The sequence below is a fragment of the Triticum urartu genome, chromosome 6 (genome assembly GCF_003073215.2).
Source record: "Triticum urartu cultivar G1812 chromosome 6, Tu2.1, whole genome shotgun sequence".
Lineage (NCBI taxonomy): Eukaryota > Viridiplantae > Streptophyta > Magnoliopsida > Poales > Poaceae > Triticum > Triticum urartu.
In genome coordinates, this window is record NC_053027.1 from 172,372,462 (window position 1) to 172,388,988 (window position 16,527).

Genomic DNA, 16,527 nt, shown 5'->3' on the forward strand with positions numbered 1-16,527 from the left:
AAAGATTCCAATTCTCCAAAGTCGATGTGAAAATCCTTCCTGTGAATGAAAGAGACCCGATCGATGTCTGTTATCGCATGGATCGGCCGGTTTGTTCGAAACTCTTAATGAAATTGTCAAATCAAAGGTATAACTTCTGTTTCCCTTTTACTAGATACCACATTAGTGTCATCTCGTCTATTGCTAAATGTGGTGTATTTTGTGAAGTAAATACAGTACTGTAATCCTTTTTGGGGGGAGAATTCACTACGGCCTATCATGTCGATTTCAAGCTGCAGTCCGTACTCGTCCTGACACCGACTGATCGCTAGCCCAGCCACTGCCGAACTAACACGCATCCTATTCCCCAGATCCTCCTTCCGCTCTAGCAGCGCACTGCTCCGACGGATTTTGGAGGTTTTGAAGAGAGACAAGCATATCCAATCCAGTCCATGTGTATTTTGTGCTGGCGGCTGCGGAACCGAGATGGGTTTCCCCTCCACCTCTTGTCCCGACGCTCGCACCACCTTCACAGGATCTACCCGGTGGAATCCGCCACCCACGGCCACGGACGGCAGGCAGTGGTGTGGTGGCTCCCCACCACTCCGCCCTCAGCTCACCTCTCTCTCCCTCGCCCCGCCCCCACTCTACAATAAGTAGCTTATCGACTCAGGATTACACGGCCACGCCGCGGCAGCGAATCCCCACCTCCCATGGCCACCACCGCCCTCCTCCTCCGCGCCCACCACGCCTGCCGGCCGCCGCAGGCCCCGCGGCCCGCGCCGCCGGGGCGGGCGGCGATCGTCTGCAGGGCCACGGCGTCCGTGTCGGCGGGGCAGGCGCTGCGCTCGCTGGCCCCGCCGCCGCGGCCCGAGCTGCTGTCCCTCGACCTGCCCCGCTACGACCCGGCGCGCTCCCGGCCCGTCGACCTCGCCGTCGTGGGCGGCGGGCCCGCGGGGCTCGCCGTGGCGCAGCGCGTCGCCGAGGCGGGCCTCTCCGTCGTCTCCATCGACCCCTCCCCGGGCCTCGTCTGGCCCAACAACTACGGCGTCTGGGTGGACGAGTTCGAGGCCATGGGCCTCTCCGACTGCCTCGACACCGTCTGGCCCTCCGCCTCCGTCTTCATCGACGACCGCACCTCCAAGTCGCTCCACCGCCCCTACGCCCGCGTCGCCCGCCGCAAGCTCAAGTCCACCATGATGGACCGCTGCATCGCCCACGGCGTCCGCTTCCACCAGGCCAAGGTCGCCAAGGTGGTCCACAACGAGGCCTCCTCCCTCCTCATCTGCGACGACGGCGTCGCCGTCCCGGCCACCGTCGTCCTCGACGCCACCGGCTTCTCCCGCTGCCTCGTGCAGTACGACAAGCCCTACAACCCGGGATACCAGGTCGCCTACGGCATCCTCGCCGAGGTCGACGAGCACCCCTTCGACATCGACAAGATGCTCTTCATGGACTGGCGCGACTCCCACCTCCCCGAGGGGTCCGCGATCAAGGAACGCAACAGCCGCGTGCCCACCTTCCTCTACGCCATGCCCTTCTCGCCCACCAGGATCTTCCTCGAGGAGACGTCGCTGGTCGCGCGCCCGGGGCTCTCCATGGACGACATCCAGGAGCGCATGGCCGCGCGGCTGAGGCACCTGGGAATTCGCATCAGGAGCGTCGAGGAGGACGAGCGCTGCGTGATCCCCATGGGCGGGCCGCTGCCCGTGCTGCCGCAGAGGGTGGTAGGCATCGGCGGCACGGCCGGGATGGTGCATCCCTCCACAGGGTACATGGTGGCGCGCACATTGGCGACCGCGCCCATCGTGGCAGACTCCATCGTGCGGTTTCTAGACACCGGCAACGGCGGCATCGCCGGGGACGCGCTCGCCGCCGAGGTGTGGAAGGAGCTGTGGCCGACGGACAGGCGGCGGCAGAGGGAATTCTTCTGCTTCGGCATGGACGTCCTGCTCAAGCTGGACCTCCAAGGTACACGACGCTTCTTCAACGCGTTCTTCGACCTCGAGCCGCACTACTGGCACGGCTTCCTCTCGTCGAGGCTGTTCCTGCCCGAGCTCTTGATGTTCGGGCTCTCGCTGTTCGCGCACGCTTCCAACACGTCGAAGCTGGAGATCATGGCCAAGGGCACCGTGCCTCTTGCCAAGATGGTCGGCAACTTGATACAGGACAAGGATAGGTGATGACTTAGAGGGTATGTATGTACCTGCATTTCTCATCTCAAGATCTTCATGGGGATCTTTGATTTTGGCATAGCTTTTCTCAAATGTACGTATCTATGATGGCAAAGAGGAGGATTTAAATAGCACTGCTAGCAACAGCAGCTTAGGACCTCCAGAGAGATGTAACAATACAATTCTTGCTGCTGCTACGTACGCTATTGAGATGTATAGTTCATATACTGAGGTATCGCTCACTCCATGTATTATATGTCATGGTGGACAAACACAGATCAAAGTTTTCCCATAAATTACTTACAAAAGGTCGCATAATCATAGAAATTTTAGCCTATACAGTAAGAACATGAAGTAGGATGGAACGCAATGCCAAGGAAAAGGTATGTACTTGTTTGACATCCAACAGAGTTATCCTGTTGCATTAACATTTCTTTTCTCTACCCCGACTAACATGCTGTACACGCCCTTGATTTGAGAACACAGTTTAACTGTGAAGTAGACTACCCCGAACAAAATGAAGAGAAGAATGAGCATAATTGAACAATGTAAATACCAAAATTATCTTCTCAAATTCATTTGATCCTCAACCGTCTGAACAACTCATGTATCCAGTTCATGTGCAGTCACCCAATTCTTGTATTTGTCCCTCAGACCTCCTTTTCACTTTTGCCATTCAAGAAAATGCTCAGAAGGAAATGTCTCTCGCATCTCCTTCGCGTTCTGGAGCTCTGTAAGAAAACCCAAGTTCCTCGCCTGATTGCCGCCTTACTATGCTAGCTCTCTGCATCAGGCGCACAAGTTGCTGGACAACCTCAGACATAGGAGGACGGAACTCTGGCTCCGGCTGCACAAAGAAATCACAGAAACAATTATTAGGTATTAGGATATGCCCCTGACATGAAATACATGAGGCAAAATATGCCAAGAATAAATTCTAAGAAATGAGCCAGGGTAACTTTATGACACATGCATTTGCTTTGTAAATCGAAGCAACTCAAACATAGATCAAGTAATTTAGTACTTGCAATATTAATCAGATTAGCCACGTAAGATTGCAAGAATTTGAATAAACTATAAGACTGTTTTTTCTTCTTTTATAAATAAGGGTGTGTCTAGGGCACATCTAGATGTGCTCTAGTTATTGCACATCTAAGTGAGTGAATTAAGCATAGAGAGAAAGAGAAAAAAGAAAAAGAAAATATCTACACGAATCTCAACATAAGATCAATGACATAGGACTTAGATGTGCAATACTTATAGCACATCTAGACTTAGATGTGCAATACTTATAGCACATCATGTGCTTTAGCAAAACTGTATAAATTATTAAATGCTGCCATACAACTGAATATCTGTCCCAAAGAAAGACGGTACCTGAACACAGAGTGCAATTATGTCTGCAAAGCGGGAGAGTGATTTCGCAGGGTACATTCCGTTCAATGCTGGATCAACCATCTTAGAAAGTGCATCGATGTCATGAAGCTGAGGCGTAGCCCATCTAACAAGAGACTGTTCTGACCTCTCTCTAGAACTGCAACAGCCGTACAAAGGTCATTTTTACTAATTATAAGGTGTAACACAACAGGATCAGAATAGAAGCTAGAGGGTATATACCTGTCTAGTGGCTTCCTTCCGGTCAATAGCTCTAGCATCACTACTCCAAAACTGTACACGTCACTCTTTACAGTATAAATTCCTGACATGGAAAACTCTGGGGCACTGTATCCAAATGAGCCAACCACTTCAGTAGAAACCTGGAACGACAAACCAAGTAGTTAGTGCAGGTTACACCTACAGGTGCCATTTGATAACTATCTCGGTACTTGGATGTATTTGTGATACTTGCCTGTCTCTCGGTATTGGGTGTCAAGGCAGCGAGCCCACAGTCAGATAAATGTGCATTATGCTCTTCATCAAGTAGGATGTTTGCGGACTTAAAATTTCTATGAACAACAGATGGCAAGCACACCTCATGCAGGTATCTATACAAAGATTTGGAAAACGTTAACATTATATGTGTCATCCACTAGAACCTTCAGAAATAGCAAGGGATTAAAGTAACTTACTCTAATGCCCGAGCAGTGCCTAGTGCTATTCTTACACGGATGTTCCATGTAAGTCTTCTGCTCATCTCATCAGAGAAGTGCAGCATATCATGCAGCGTTGCATTTCCAATGTACTCATAAACAAGAAGCCTTTGCGCATGCTCCACACAGTACCCTGTAAGTGGCACGATGTTTGGATGCCTAAGTCGTGACATACTTGATACAACCTCAAGGAAATCATCTTCTTCCTGCAAGGAAATAGCGGCACTGTCTACCTTCTTAACAGCCATAACCTGCAAAAGTGGCATAGAATTCAGCTGGAGTGCACAGCATTACAGAGGGGGAAAAGAGGAAGAGGGTGTATGTATTAAAAACCTCTTATATTCTTACATTTGATGCATTTTATAGTAAACATGCTAGAAAACAATAATCGCCTGGGCAGTGTAACCAATTCTTATTTGATTAACCATGGTAAATGAATAATCTGCTATATTCATAATGCTCAAGTTCAAAATGCATAAAATAGTTTCGCACTCCAGATTGGCAAAAAATGGGAATAGAGCTGATTCAGTCACCCACAAACTTGACGTTTATGAGTAATAACAAGGACTTGTTATTCCTGGTAGGGTTCTATAACTCATTTAAAACGGCAGGAAGCATATTTTACCTTTCCATTGGGGAAATCAGCCTTGTAAACACGACCAAGTGAACCCTCTCCCAGAAGGGAATCTTGACAGAAGCTATTCGTCGCAACTTGGAGGGAAGCCACGGTGTAAGGTGTTGCAGTTATGGGAACCTTTGTCTTTCTCATAGAACCAGTTTTACCATAAACCCTCTCGGGAGTCATTTTCTCAGCAGGCAGGACTTTCATAGCCGTATTTTCAAGACCTTGCTCTGGGATTTCCCTGTTAGATACTACAAAACAAAAACACAGATGGAAGGTAAAAATCTGAATTATGACTGACGAGTGTGCAATCAATTCAGTTAAAATACAGAAGATTATCAAACGAGCGAAATTGGGGGGGGGGGGGGGGGGGGGGGGTTGCAGTTTTTATGTGCCACCATTAGATCTATTGAGTGCATATTACAGACTATCCAAGATTTCAAGCTCTTCACTACTAGATTTAGTGCCGTGCCTCAAAAACTAGTTGCAAAACTAAACTGATCTTGATGTCAAAGGCTAGTAATGTACTACCTTGTGCCGGAGGTTGCATCGTGAATCATAGTGTGCCATGTGAGTTTTGATTATGCAGGCAAAGGGCACTAAATGACACTTAGGCTCTACGGATGGTCAGAACTCAATTATCTTACAATGATATGGCTTGGCCTGTGAAACTGGGTTATTGAAGGTAGAAGAACATGATTTTCATTACTGATACATACACCGGTTTCGGACCCAATCAAACAGCACTCAGTTTTACGGTTGCCTTAAGCTAACGTCAGTATCTCAGCTGATTGAAAATAGCATGAGATTATACTAGTAAAATACAGCAGCAAGAAAACATGCGAGCATAAGAAAGTGCAGTACCTTCCTCTATGTTCACTGATAGTGGACCTACAAAATCTTTGGATTCCGTGCTGCTATCATCCTTCCTTTTCCGAGATTTGCGAATGCATAATACCAAAAGAAGAAGCACACACAAAGCAGCAAGTACTGAGCCAACAATTATCCCCACAAGCGAAGCTGTCTGCAGACCATTCTTGCCACCTTGACCAGTGGAGCTCTCAGAGCCTTTTGGGGCATTTCCACTTCCCCCAGAACGGTTAGGACGACTGCGCGGCTTTCTAGGGGGTGGTGGCATGAAAGGTGGTGGTGGAGGAGCAGGTCCATTCAGGAATGAGTTTCCGTTAAGTCTACAGTTGTAATTGCAACAAGTTATTAGAATGTTCTACCAAGGATATCCACTAAGCCTACAGAGAAGGGAAGAGAGGGGGGGGGGGGGGGGGGGGGGGGGGGAGTAAAGCGTTCTGGGGCATACATCACGTCTGGGATTGAGCTGAATTCTTTTGGTATCCAGCCACTGAAATTGTTGTTTGCAATGTTTCTGTCAAAAATGAAAACTAGGTTAGCATTTTATCAAGCAAACAACAGGACGAGTTAAATTGCTGCCTGAAAATGAAAACTCGCTTACAGGGTAGTAAGGCCTAAACCACTTAGAACATTGACAGAACCTGTTAACTGATTGTTTTGCATATAGCTGCAAAATGTGTTAGAATGTTGCAACCAGGGCTAAAAAGTTGAACATAAAGTCAAATTGTGCTCTTAAGAAAATCACTCAATACTTACAGACTAGAAATATTTGATAGAGAGCCAATAGAAGTTGGAAGATCCCCTGTCAGTTTGTTGAAAGACACGTCCCTGTAATGCAGTATAAATAGCATTAGATGGATTTATGGAACTAAAGGTAAGAGTATGTACGTCAGTACCAACCAGAAGGTGATTTTATGACCATTACATGTTTGAAGGGTACAAGTGCATGTCAAAACAGAGATGATTAGGTAGTAGGGGTAGTGAAAGGATTGTACTGAGAAGGGATGGGTGCCCTCTGTGACAGGGTGGGAATGAGATGCTGGGAGATGGGACTATGGGAGTTATTGGTGGATTGAGAGGGTTTCATATGAACTGTGAAGCCAGCAAATGAGTTATATTAATTTACATCATCTATGCTCTTAAAAAATGAAGTTTGAACTATATTGGTTCCAGAAGACATAGGTGCCACGTTGTGGGAAAAGTATCCGGAAAGTGTGTGGATGACAAAATTGCCTAATCACATTTTTATAAATTCATAGTAGTTTGCAAAAAAAAAAGAGCAGAGTTTGAAGATGCCTTACAACTCTGAAAGTGAGCTGAGGTTTCCAAACAAATCGCCTATTTGTTGAGCCAGTGAGTTGTGGCTGAGATTGCTGCATAGAAAGGTTAACCGCGATCAGACATTGCCAGCAGAACTGAATGCTAACACATTCATAGTCGTGCATATAAAACCGAAAAAGTTGCGAGGAACGTATTTTCTTACAGGTACTCAATTGCAGCCATGTTGGATATGGAGTATGGGAGATTGCCAGAGAAATTATTGGTCGCCAGATTCCTGCATCACCACATTCAGAGTGAAACCACCGACACAAACAAATGCAGTAACAGATTATGCCAGGTAGGATACATACAGATATGTGAGATTCGGTGGCAGCTGGTAAGGAATTGAACCTTGAATCTGGTTGTTGCTCAAATCCCTGCAAGTAACGGAACGGGGGTCAACATGATGCACAAAGAGAAGAAGAAAAACGAGAACAGTGGGCGAGTTGTGGGGAGCTCTCACAATGTTTTGAGTGAGAACAGATTGGAGAGCTCGTAGCCCAGAGAGCCGTTCAGCCCTGTCCCGGGAAGCTTGCTGTTGGATACGAGACAAGAAGCACGGGCTTAGGATGCACGGGGTACTGGCAAAACTCAATCACCGGCCGAAAAGAAAAACAAATCAACGGGTTGAGGCGTGCGAGAATGGATGCTTACATTTCGGTGACGCCCGAGCCGGTGCAGGAGACGCCCTGCCACCCCGCGCCGCAGGGGTCGCCGCCGCCGCCGGCCGACCAGCCGGCCAGCTGCAGCGGGCTGTTCCAGGAGGTGTAGAGATTCCCCAGAGCGGCGGCTGCGGGGACCCAGGCATCATTAATTATCGCGCCCACCGACACGCGCGCGAGAGATCAACAGAAAAAAAAAAGTCGGGATCGGAAGCGGAGACGTAGGCGGAGGCGCTCACCGTCGGAGGACTCGGTGGTGGCCCCCGCGGTCGCCGCCGCGAGGGCGACGAGGAGCCCGGCCAATGCGGCCGCCGCCATCCCCCGCCCGCTCCCCCAGCACCAGCAGCGGGACTCTCGCTCTCGCCTGACAAAACCCACGCGCCTTTCCCGGGGGCCTCCTCGGTGGCTTGTACCGCCGGTCCAGGCCAGGCGGCTAGGACACGGGGATCACCATGGGCGCGGACGGATGGCTTCTCTCTCCTCCCACTCACCGAGAGCAGCGGCAGGGCAGCGCAGCGGGGTACAGCTAACGTGCGCGGCGCAAACAGCTAGCCAGGCAGCGGAAAGAGGAGAGAGAAGGGGGGTGCCTTGCGTCGTCCCGGCAGCAGATTTGGATGCGGCGTGGCAATGGGGTCGGCAAGACTTAACTCTCTCTCTCTCTGCTCGCGTCTTAAATTTTGGTTGGGTTCTGGGTTGGCTCGCTCGCTCGCTCTTGGCTCCCAGCGCTTCTGATTTGATTTGACCCAAAAAACGGGGGCAGGTGAAAGAAAGGTGAGCGCGAGGGCGAGGCTGCCGGTGCTCGCGAACGGCGGGGGCGAAAGCGATTCTTTTTAGTAGCACAGTGATTTTGTGCTTTGTGTTTGACTGAGGAGTAGTACTAGTTAACTTGGTCAAATGAGATTCTTCCGTTGCTTCCGCACCCTTTCCACACAGGCTTTACTCTTTTTTTTTGAAAGTCACACAGGCTTTACTTGCGTGCCGTACGCCCCTGCCTTCGTTAACCACAACAAAGTTACAAGGTCGCCCGTTAATCACTTTGTTCGTGAGAAAATGGCTAATTTAGTTCGAATGTTTACTATCGGTTCATGATCCACTTGCGTCCCTGGTACTCGTTGCGGTGAACCAGCTTGACTGAGAATGATGTACACGTTGAAAACACACGTCTCTCACATGCTAAATTCCAGGCCGTGTTTGGTAGATCCTGCCGGTGGCCAGTTGGGCATTTCGAGTAATTATTGAGTTGCCAGTTACAACTCGCCGGTACAAGCTCTAGCCATTTGTTCTTTTAGATTAGACAGAGTGCTTTGTTGCAAAATGGGGTGCGGTTAGCTATGGAATCAAGAAAACATGGGTAGTACAGGATTAATAATGCGTGCATGTGAGGAGGAGTTGAAATTTCGTTTACAATATTATGTGTCATTGAATCTGGGGGTTTGCTGGTTTGTTTATGACTGTATTTTAGTAGGTTAATCTATGATTTACATCTCCATATTTATTTGATTGTGTAAAAGAAAACATGTCTCATAAGCACTTATTAAATCAGCAAAGAAAACAAAACTTTATGTGGTAATGATAAGAGGTGAGACAATTGAGACGGTTTATAGGGGAACAAACTGAGAGAAAAAATCAGTTGTGGGAAGAAAAAATAATCAAACAAGGATATGCGAGGGGACATACCTAAGGCGAACCTTATGTTCTTTTCGACTAGGAGAGATAATAGTACTCTAATGTGTGCATCCTGGCTTGCAAAGCAGAATCCTAGCATGTCTAAGGCTTCCTCTCGCCTTTATGGAAAACTATATAATGCCCAGAGCTTGTATACATTCTTCAGCCGAGCGAAAAATAATTGCAACCCCCTTCTTAAAGGTCTCTATTTGGAAGTAAATTCAACTTTTGACCTCCTATGTACTGAAGCGTTCTAGATTGACGGTTTCAATTTATCTTCCCTTTTCTACCGTATAATCGTGCATTATTTTGTTTTGTACCCCCATCATGATATCTCTAACCCACTTGTCAGCCACATCGACGCCCCACTGCAAAATATTGAAAAACAAATGACATGAATTCCCATAAAATGTTTCAAAGAAACATATGATACCCATTTTAACTCCACGTAAGTGGTATTTACTACTTCATTGCAACTATAAATGCCCATTTCAAATCTTTAAATAATAAAAATGGCATGCCATAATTTGAATTATACTTCTATTTTCTGGGGGAAAAGTATTCCCCGGTTTAGATGTAGATTGAATAATATATGATTTTAGAGGTTTTTGTGACCATCTTTAAAATATATTGTGATGTGGCATCCAAGCAATTGCAACACGACTCTAGCAAGTGGGTCTGAGATGTCACGATGCTGAAAAACTCCTTAATTAGGGTCGAACGAAATAATGCATGACTAAGGGCTGAAACATAATCGAATTTTGAAATCCATCGGTTTTATTATACATCGAGAAATAGGAGGTAAAAATGTGAAAATTTATTTACTTTTTCTTTTGCAGGCAATTTTTTTTTACTTTTTGACTTTGTGCTACGTCCTGTTTTTAGAGGGATGTCATGTATATCATGTTAAAAAACATCTAGAGTGCAATTAGTAGACATCGCGCAGGATTTCGCTGGGATTTTGTGCCCATTTTTTTTTGCTAATTCACTTGGTATTTATGTCATGATTTATCTATCACATTTTTGATTAATTTACATAAAAGATACTCAAATATTCAACATATGTCTCAATTAAGAAAGGAATAGCAGATTCAAAAGTCAATGGAATAGCTACATTATAGCTAACGAAGCATTCTTAACAGTTTGGGACACACGAGAGAAGTGAGTGGGGAACCATTTCTTCAGGCCCCGCTTGGTTCCTCGTTTTAGGGCCCAATACACCTGTAAAATATATCCTTGTAAAATAAAAACGGATGGGCCTGTCGTTGGTGCTTGGCATGTCGTTTTTGGGCTGTAAGTTATACACTGGTTTTCCCGTTTACACCCGTATCAGGCCGGTATCCGATACAGACCAGAGGCCGTCGTTTTTCCCCACCTCGCCTCTCGCTCGAGACCTAGATCGAGTTGCGCCGCCGGGAGGCGCCGGCGCTGGTGTCCACGAGGTGGTCAAGCAACGGCGTTCGCGACGGCGACGTGGTGAGGCGCAGAAGACGGTGGCCACGACGGGGGTTAGGCGCGCCGACGACGGCGACTCGCTCCTGGCCGCGACGGTGACGGCGACTCGCTCCTGGCTGCGACGGCGACGTTGGCCGGCAGCCGTGACCTAAAGAGCCAAGCACATACGCGTGTAGTCTGTGCTGTTGAATATGCGTGTACTCACGCATATTTTACAAGTGGATTGAAACCTGAAGAGCCAAGCACATATTACAACCGGATAGAAAATACCATCCTTCGGAATGTATTTGGTTGGAGGCTGGTATAATACAGGTGTAAAAGATTACAGGGGTGGCAGAAAAACTACATTCCAAGCGGGGCCTCAATGGTTGAAATGGCGGGTATCTCATATTCTGATCTTGACCATTTTGTCTTGTGTCGGCAAAGAAATAGAAGGAACGGAACAAGATTGTGATCAGCTGTTTGGTAGAACGATAAGGAACTTTTTCTGCCCAAACATGATGCGGGAATCCAGTAGCAGAACGTGTTTTATCCCGGGCTGGATCAAGTATCCGTGACATGTTGACATTTGAAGTAACGCATACCCACATTTTGTTTTTTGACGCAGTTGACTATATTTGTAACGCCCTATTTTCAGTTAGATATTTTAGTACTATATAAGAGTATCTACAGCCAGACGCTCAAACGACCGAGTTGATCGGCACCCCTCATACCGAACCCAAATAAGGGTTGGATATGGAGGCGTCCGAACGCATCCGCCGCGACGGACCCGGCCGACGTTGATCCATCCGACCTCACATATATTCCTTCTCAGCCGTTTGCCGGATCAAATCCTAGTCACTTCACTCTCCTCTGCCACTCGAACTCCCGCCTGATGATCTTCGTCCGTCTTCGGCATGGCGGGCAGCGGATCTAAGTCCTTCACTTCAGATCTGTGACCCTGAGCTCATCCCACGCGGCTCCGGGGAGGAGACGGCCGTCCGGTTTGCTCTCCGCCGCTCCCGTGAGGAGGCCCATGCGAGGCAGCGCTCGGACTCCTTCCATCGGGAATCCATTGCATCTGCTCAGATGGTGCATGGATCCAATGTTAGGTGTGCCGTCGCGGCCTCACTGGATGTCGTGCGGTCCGTCTGGTGTCCAAATGCGGTGCTGGACGCGCACCCCCTGTGTTGGCGCTCCGAGTGAAGGAAATATGCCCTAGAGGCAATAATAAAGTTATTATTTATTTCCTTATATCATGATAAATGTTTATTATTCATGCTAGAATTGTATTAACCGGAAACATAATACATGTGTGAATACATAGACAAACAGAGTGTCACTAGTATGCCTCTACTTGACTAGCTCGTTAATCAAAGATGGTTATGTTTCCTAACCATGGACAAAGAGTTATTATTTGATTAACGGGATCACATCATTAGGTGATTGATCTGATTGACATGACACATTCCATTAGCTTAGCACCCGATCGTTTAGTATGTTGCTATTGCTTTCTTCATGACTTATACATGTTCCTATGACTATGAGATTATGCAACTCCCGTTTGCCGGAGGAACACTTTGGGTGCTACCAAACGTCACAACGTAACTGGGTGATTATAAAGGAGCTCTACAGGTGTCTCCAAAGGTACATGTTGGGTTGGCGTATTTCGAGATTAGGATTTGTCACTCCGATTGTCGGAGAGGTATCTCTGGGCCCTCTCGGTAATGCACATCACTTAAGCCTTGTAAGCATTGCAACTAATGAGTTAGTTGCGGGATGATGTATTACAAAACGAGTAAGAGACTTGCCGGTAACGAGATTGAACTAGGTATTGGATACCGACGATCGAATCTCGGGCAAGTAACATACCGATGACAAAGGGAACAACGTATGTTGTTATGCGGTCTGACCGATAAAGATCTTCGTAGAATATGTAGGAGCCAATATGGGCATCCAGGTCCCGCTATTGGTTATTGACCGGAGACGTGTCTCGGTCATGTCTACATTGTTCTCGAACCCGTAGGGTCCGCATGCTTAAGGTTACGATGACAGTTATATTATGAGTTTATGCATTTTTTATGCACCGAAGTTTGTTCGGAGTCCCGGATGTGATCACGGACATGACGAGGGGTCTCAAAATGGTCGAGACATAAAGATTGATATATTGGAAGCCTATGTTTGAATATCGAAAGTGTTCCGGGTGAAATCGGGATTTTACCGGAGTACCGGGAGGTTACCGGACCCCCCCGGGAGCTATATGGGCCATAGTGGGCCTTAGTGGAAAAGAGAAGAGGCAGCCCAACATGGGCCGTGCGCCCCTCCCCTCCCTTGGTACGAATAGGACAAGGAGAGGGGGCCGGCCCCTCTCTCTCCTTTCCCCCCTCCGCGAATCCTATTCCAACTAGGATTGGGGGGAATCCTGCTCCCAGAGGGAGTAGGACTCTCCTGGCGCGCCTCTCCATGGCCGGCCGCACCCCCCTCCCTTAGTCCTTTATATACGGAGGCAGGGGCACCCCAGAAACACACAAGTTGATCCACGTGATCATATTCTTAGCCGTGTGCGGTGCCCCCTTCCACCATAGTCCTCGATAATATTGTAGCGGAGTTTAGGCGAAGCCCTGCTGCAGTAGTACATCAAGATCGTCACCATGCCGTCGTGCTGACGGAACTCTTCCCCGACACTTTGCTGGATCGGAGTCCGGGGATCGTCATCGAGCTGAACGTGTGCTAGAACTCGGAGGTGACGTAGTTTCGGTGCTTGATCGGTCGGGCCGTGAAGACGTACGACTGCATCAACCAAACGCTTCCGTTGCGATCTATAAGGTACATAGATACTCTCCCCTCTCGTTGCTATGCATCACCATGATCTTGCGTGTGCGTAGGAAATTTTTTGAAATTACTACGAAACCCAACACCGAGGCCATGGACGCATCATGGGTGTTGTCCGACGCAAACATGACGTGTCGTGCCCGCCGTGCGAGGCAGCGGGCGTGGCAGGCGGCGGCGGCCCTCGCGGCGGTGGACGTTGGAGAGGCGGAGTCACATTCTCCAGTGTCCCGATGGATGGCCTGCACCCCCCGCACGCTGCACCCGTTTGGTCGTGGATGTCGGCGGCTCCTCCTAGGACGGATCCATCATCGATCTGACGTTCACCGACACTGTTCGGGTTCCGGACTCTGACGAGGAAGAGTAGGGCATGGGAGACGGCGGTGTCTTGAGCCTCGTGAGCCGGCCCGTGTCCTATGCCCTACGCTACCTTATCAGCGCCCGGACCAACACTCTGGGGAGCGCAGCTGGCCGCCGGACATAAGCACGACGGAAGCGCGCAAGCTCCGCTTAAAAATCGATTTACGTTGTATATAATAATATAAATTTGAGGTTTCTAATTTAAAGTGTCCATTTGTAGAATTAAATACTAAAGACTTGGCCGGTTAGTGTCCGCGGGCGTATGAGGGCATCTTCAATATTTTGTATGTTACCTTGTTGGTAAAATATGACATGTCATCAACCAACACCTTAACATACAACAACTCCAATGGGTTGTATCTAGTTTGCCCAATAGAATGTGAGATAATAAATGGGGTGCTCTCTCATTCTACATTGAAGCTTGTGCAATGGGTGTTGGTTCATGTACATACAACTTTCCTCTCTTTCCTCATTTATTGTATGACACATCATCAAAAATCATATGTGGCAAAGTCTACCAACAACTATCTTACAACCGTTGGAGATGCCCTGAGGGTCGGATTTAAACAAGTCCTGCTGAGACGGTGCTCAACGTGGCAGTTAGACGTTGACACGTGGCTCGTCTTATGGGTCGTCGTGCCCTTTATCCGAGGTTGGCACAACCGCACAAGCGACCTGACCTGTCTTGGTAGCTGGTAGGCGTGGTTAGGTTAGTTATATGCTTGACGAGGACCTGTGGCGCTAAACTAGCTTGGAGCTCATCGACGACAGGACACCGAGACCAGGGTATCAAATCACAGAGAAACTGACAAACAAACTAATAGTGTAATTGTTTGTTGTGGCTTCAACGGTGGCCATCAGCTAGGGCGTCGGTGCCATGTTGGTCAGAGCAGCTAGGCACCGTAACAGGCGACAACGGTAAGAGGCGACTGACGACGTAGCACCAAGAGATGTGGTCACGTCGCTCGCCATCCCATACGGGCCGTGCCTTGGCGTTGAGAGTGAGACCAGCTTTTTCTTTCTTTGGGGAGAAACCGGCGTTGACACCAGCTAGGTAGGCGTGGTTAGGTTAGGTTAGTTATGCTTGATGAGGACCCGTCATGCCAGACGAGCTTTGGAGCTCATCATCCAGAGGCCATGGTACCACATCACATAAAAACTTGACAATGGGCCAAAATAATTTCTTGTTGGCTAGCTTTCAAAAAAGAAAGAAAAAAAAAACTTGTTGGCTTCAGCGGTGAGCTTCAGCAACAGACACTGCCGTCGGTGCCATACTGCCATGTCGGACAATGCTGCTTTGAGCTCGTGAATATTAGAGCAATATAAACCCTACCGGATTTATTGTAGTCCTCGACTGCAGCAAAGTCATCTAACTCCACACGAATAATCTTCATCAATCGGACGTGTAGTTTCGGCTCCCAAGCTCAATGCATCTCGCGAACAGTAAAGTCGACAAAAATAGTAAATGTTTTACATATGTGAAAATTCTCGTAAGGAAAATCGTTCCTAATGCTCTGGGTAAAAAAAAATGATGCTTCAGAAAAAATATTTCTGAAAGTGAAGTGTTGATATTATTATTATTTTCCCAGACCTCCATAAATGTGACATTATCATGAAAATTTGGAAGCAAGAAGAAAACTAAGTAATTTTTTTTTCTTTTTGCAGGGGAAAACTAAGTAATGTTAGCTGATTTTTTTGAATTGTTGATTTTATCATTATTATTTTAATTTTATCATTTTAACATAATACATACGCAGACGCACATAACTCGTCTCTATGAACGCACTCATGCACACCCCGCCTCTACGAGTGTTCGAGAGACTAAACCGACACATCATTTTGAGATTGGTGAAGTTGCCATAGATGCATTCGTAGTCGACGGAAACATCTCCTTCCACCGAACGCACATTATCCAAGGCCTGAAATAGAATTCAAAAAAATACGAGCAATAATGTCAAGTCCAGGATTTAGAGTAGTTTGGATGAAGACCTGGAGTTCATGCCTGGAGAAAAGCATTGCCTGAGAGTAGCCTGAGAATGATGAGATTGTTGCCTGACCAGGCATGCCCGAGTACGTGGCGTTTTTTTTAAACAAGAATACGTGGCGTTTGGTTTGTGCCTGGAAGGCTGATGCTGTGTTATAGTAAAATTAGTACTTAAGAACTGCACACCCGTATACTCCCTTCGTTTGGTGAAAAATGTACTTATCAAAATTTTAGGATAAATTGTGGAGTGAGTAAAAGATGCATTGAGAAGGTGCAAGCCACCATCTTTTTCATCTTTAATTACCCAACTCCAATAAGCTAAGTGCATGTGAAAATTAAGTAGACCATATGTAGAATGTTATTGGTCTTGATTACCTGTGATAAGAAAACACATTTTTTTCTACTTTAAAATGCATTGAAAAGATAAAAATAGACTCTTTTATGAACAAATTTTAAAGCCAAACATACACTTTTCACCGGACGAAAGGATATTGTACAAAAGAAGCAATAAAAAAATGTCAGCCAGTTAGTTGCGGCAGCA

General features: G+C 47.4%; 2 protein-coding genes across 2 annotated transcripts; one reads left to right on the top strand and one right to left on the bottom strand.

Annotated features, from left to right (window-relative positions):
- The first annotated feature begins 575 nt into the window (after positions 1–575).
- LOC125512115 (lycopene beta cyclase, chloroplastic) lies at positions 576–2,429 on the top strand. The gene has a single exon (XM_048677180.1). The coding sequence runs from the start codon at positions 693–695 to the stop codon at positions 2,160–2,162; it is 1,470 nt and encodes a 489-aa protein (XP_048533137.1). The 5' UTR covers positions 576–692; the 3' UTR covers positions 2,163–2,429.
- Positions 2,430–2,523: 94 nt separating this feature from the next.
- On the bottom strand, positions 2,524–8,403 carry LOC125512114 (protein STRUBBELIG-RECEPTOR FAMILY 8-like). Its single transcript, XM_048677179.1, has 16 exons — positions 7,954–8,403; positions 7,707–7,842; positions 7,516–7,587; positions 7,364–7,429; positions 7,216–7,287; positions 7,034–7,105; positions 6,489–6,560; positions 6,334–6,399; positions 6,181–6,246; positions 5,730–6,055; positions 4,869–5,116; positions 4,223–4,494; positions 4,003–4,138; positions 3,771–3,910; positions 3,531–3,687; positions 2,524–3,000 (listed from the first exon to the last, which is right to left on the bottom strand). Exons 1-16 carry the CDS (start codon positions 8,030–8,032, stop codon positions 2,842–2,844), a joined length of 2,139 nt encoding a protein of 712 aa, XP_048533136.1. The 5' UTR covers positions 8,033–8,403; the 3' UTR covers positions 2,524–2,841.
- Positions 8,404–16,527: the final 8,124 nt, after the last annotated feature.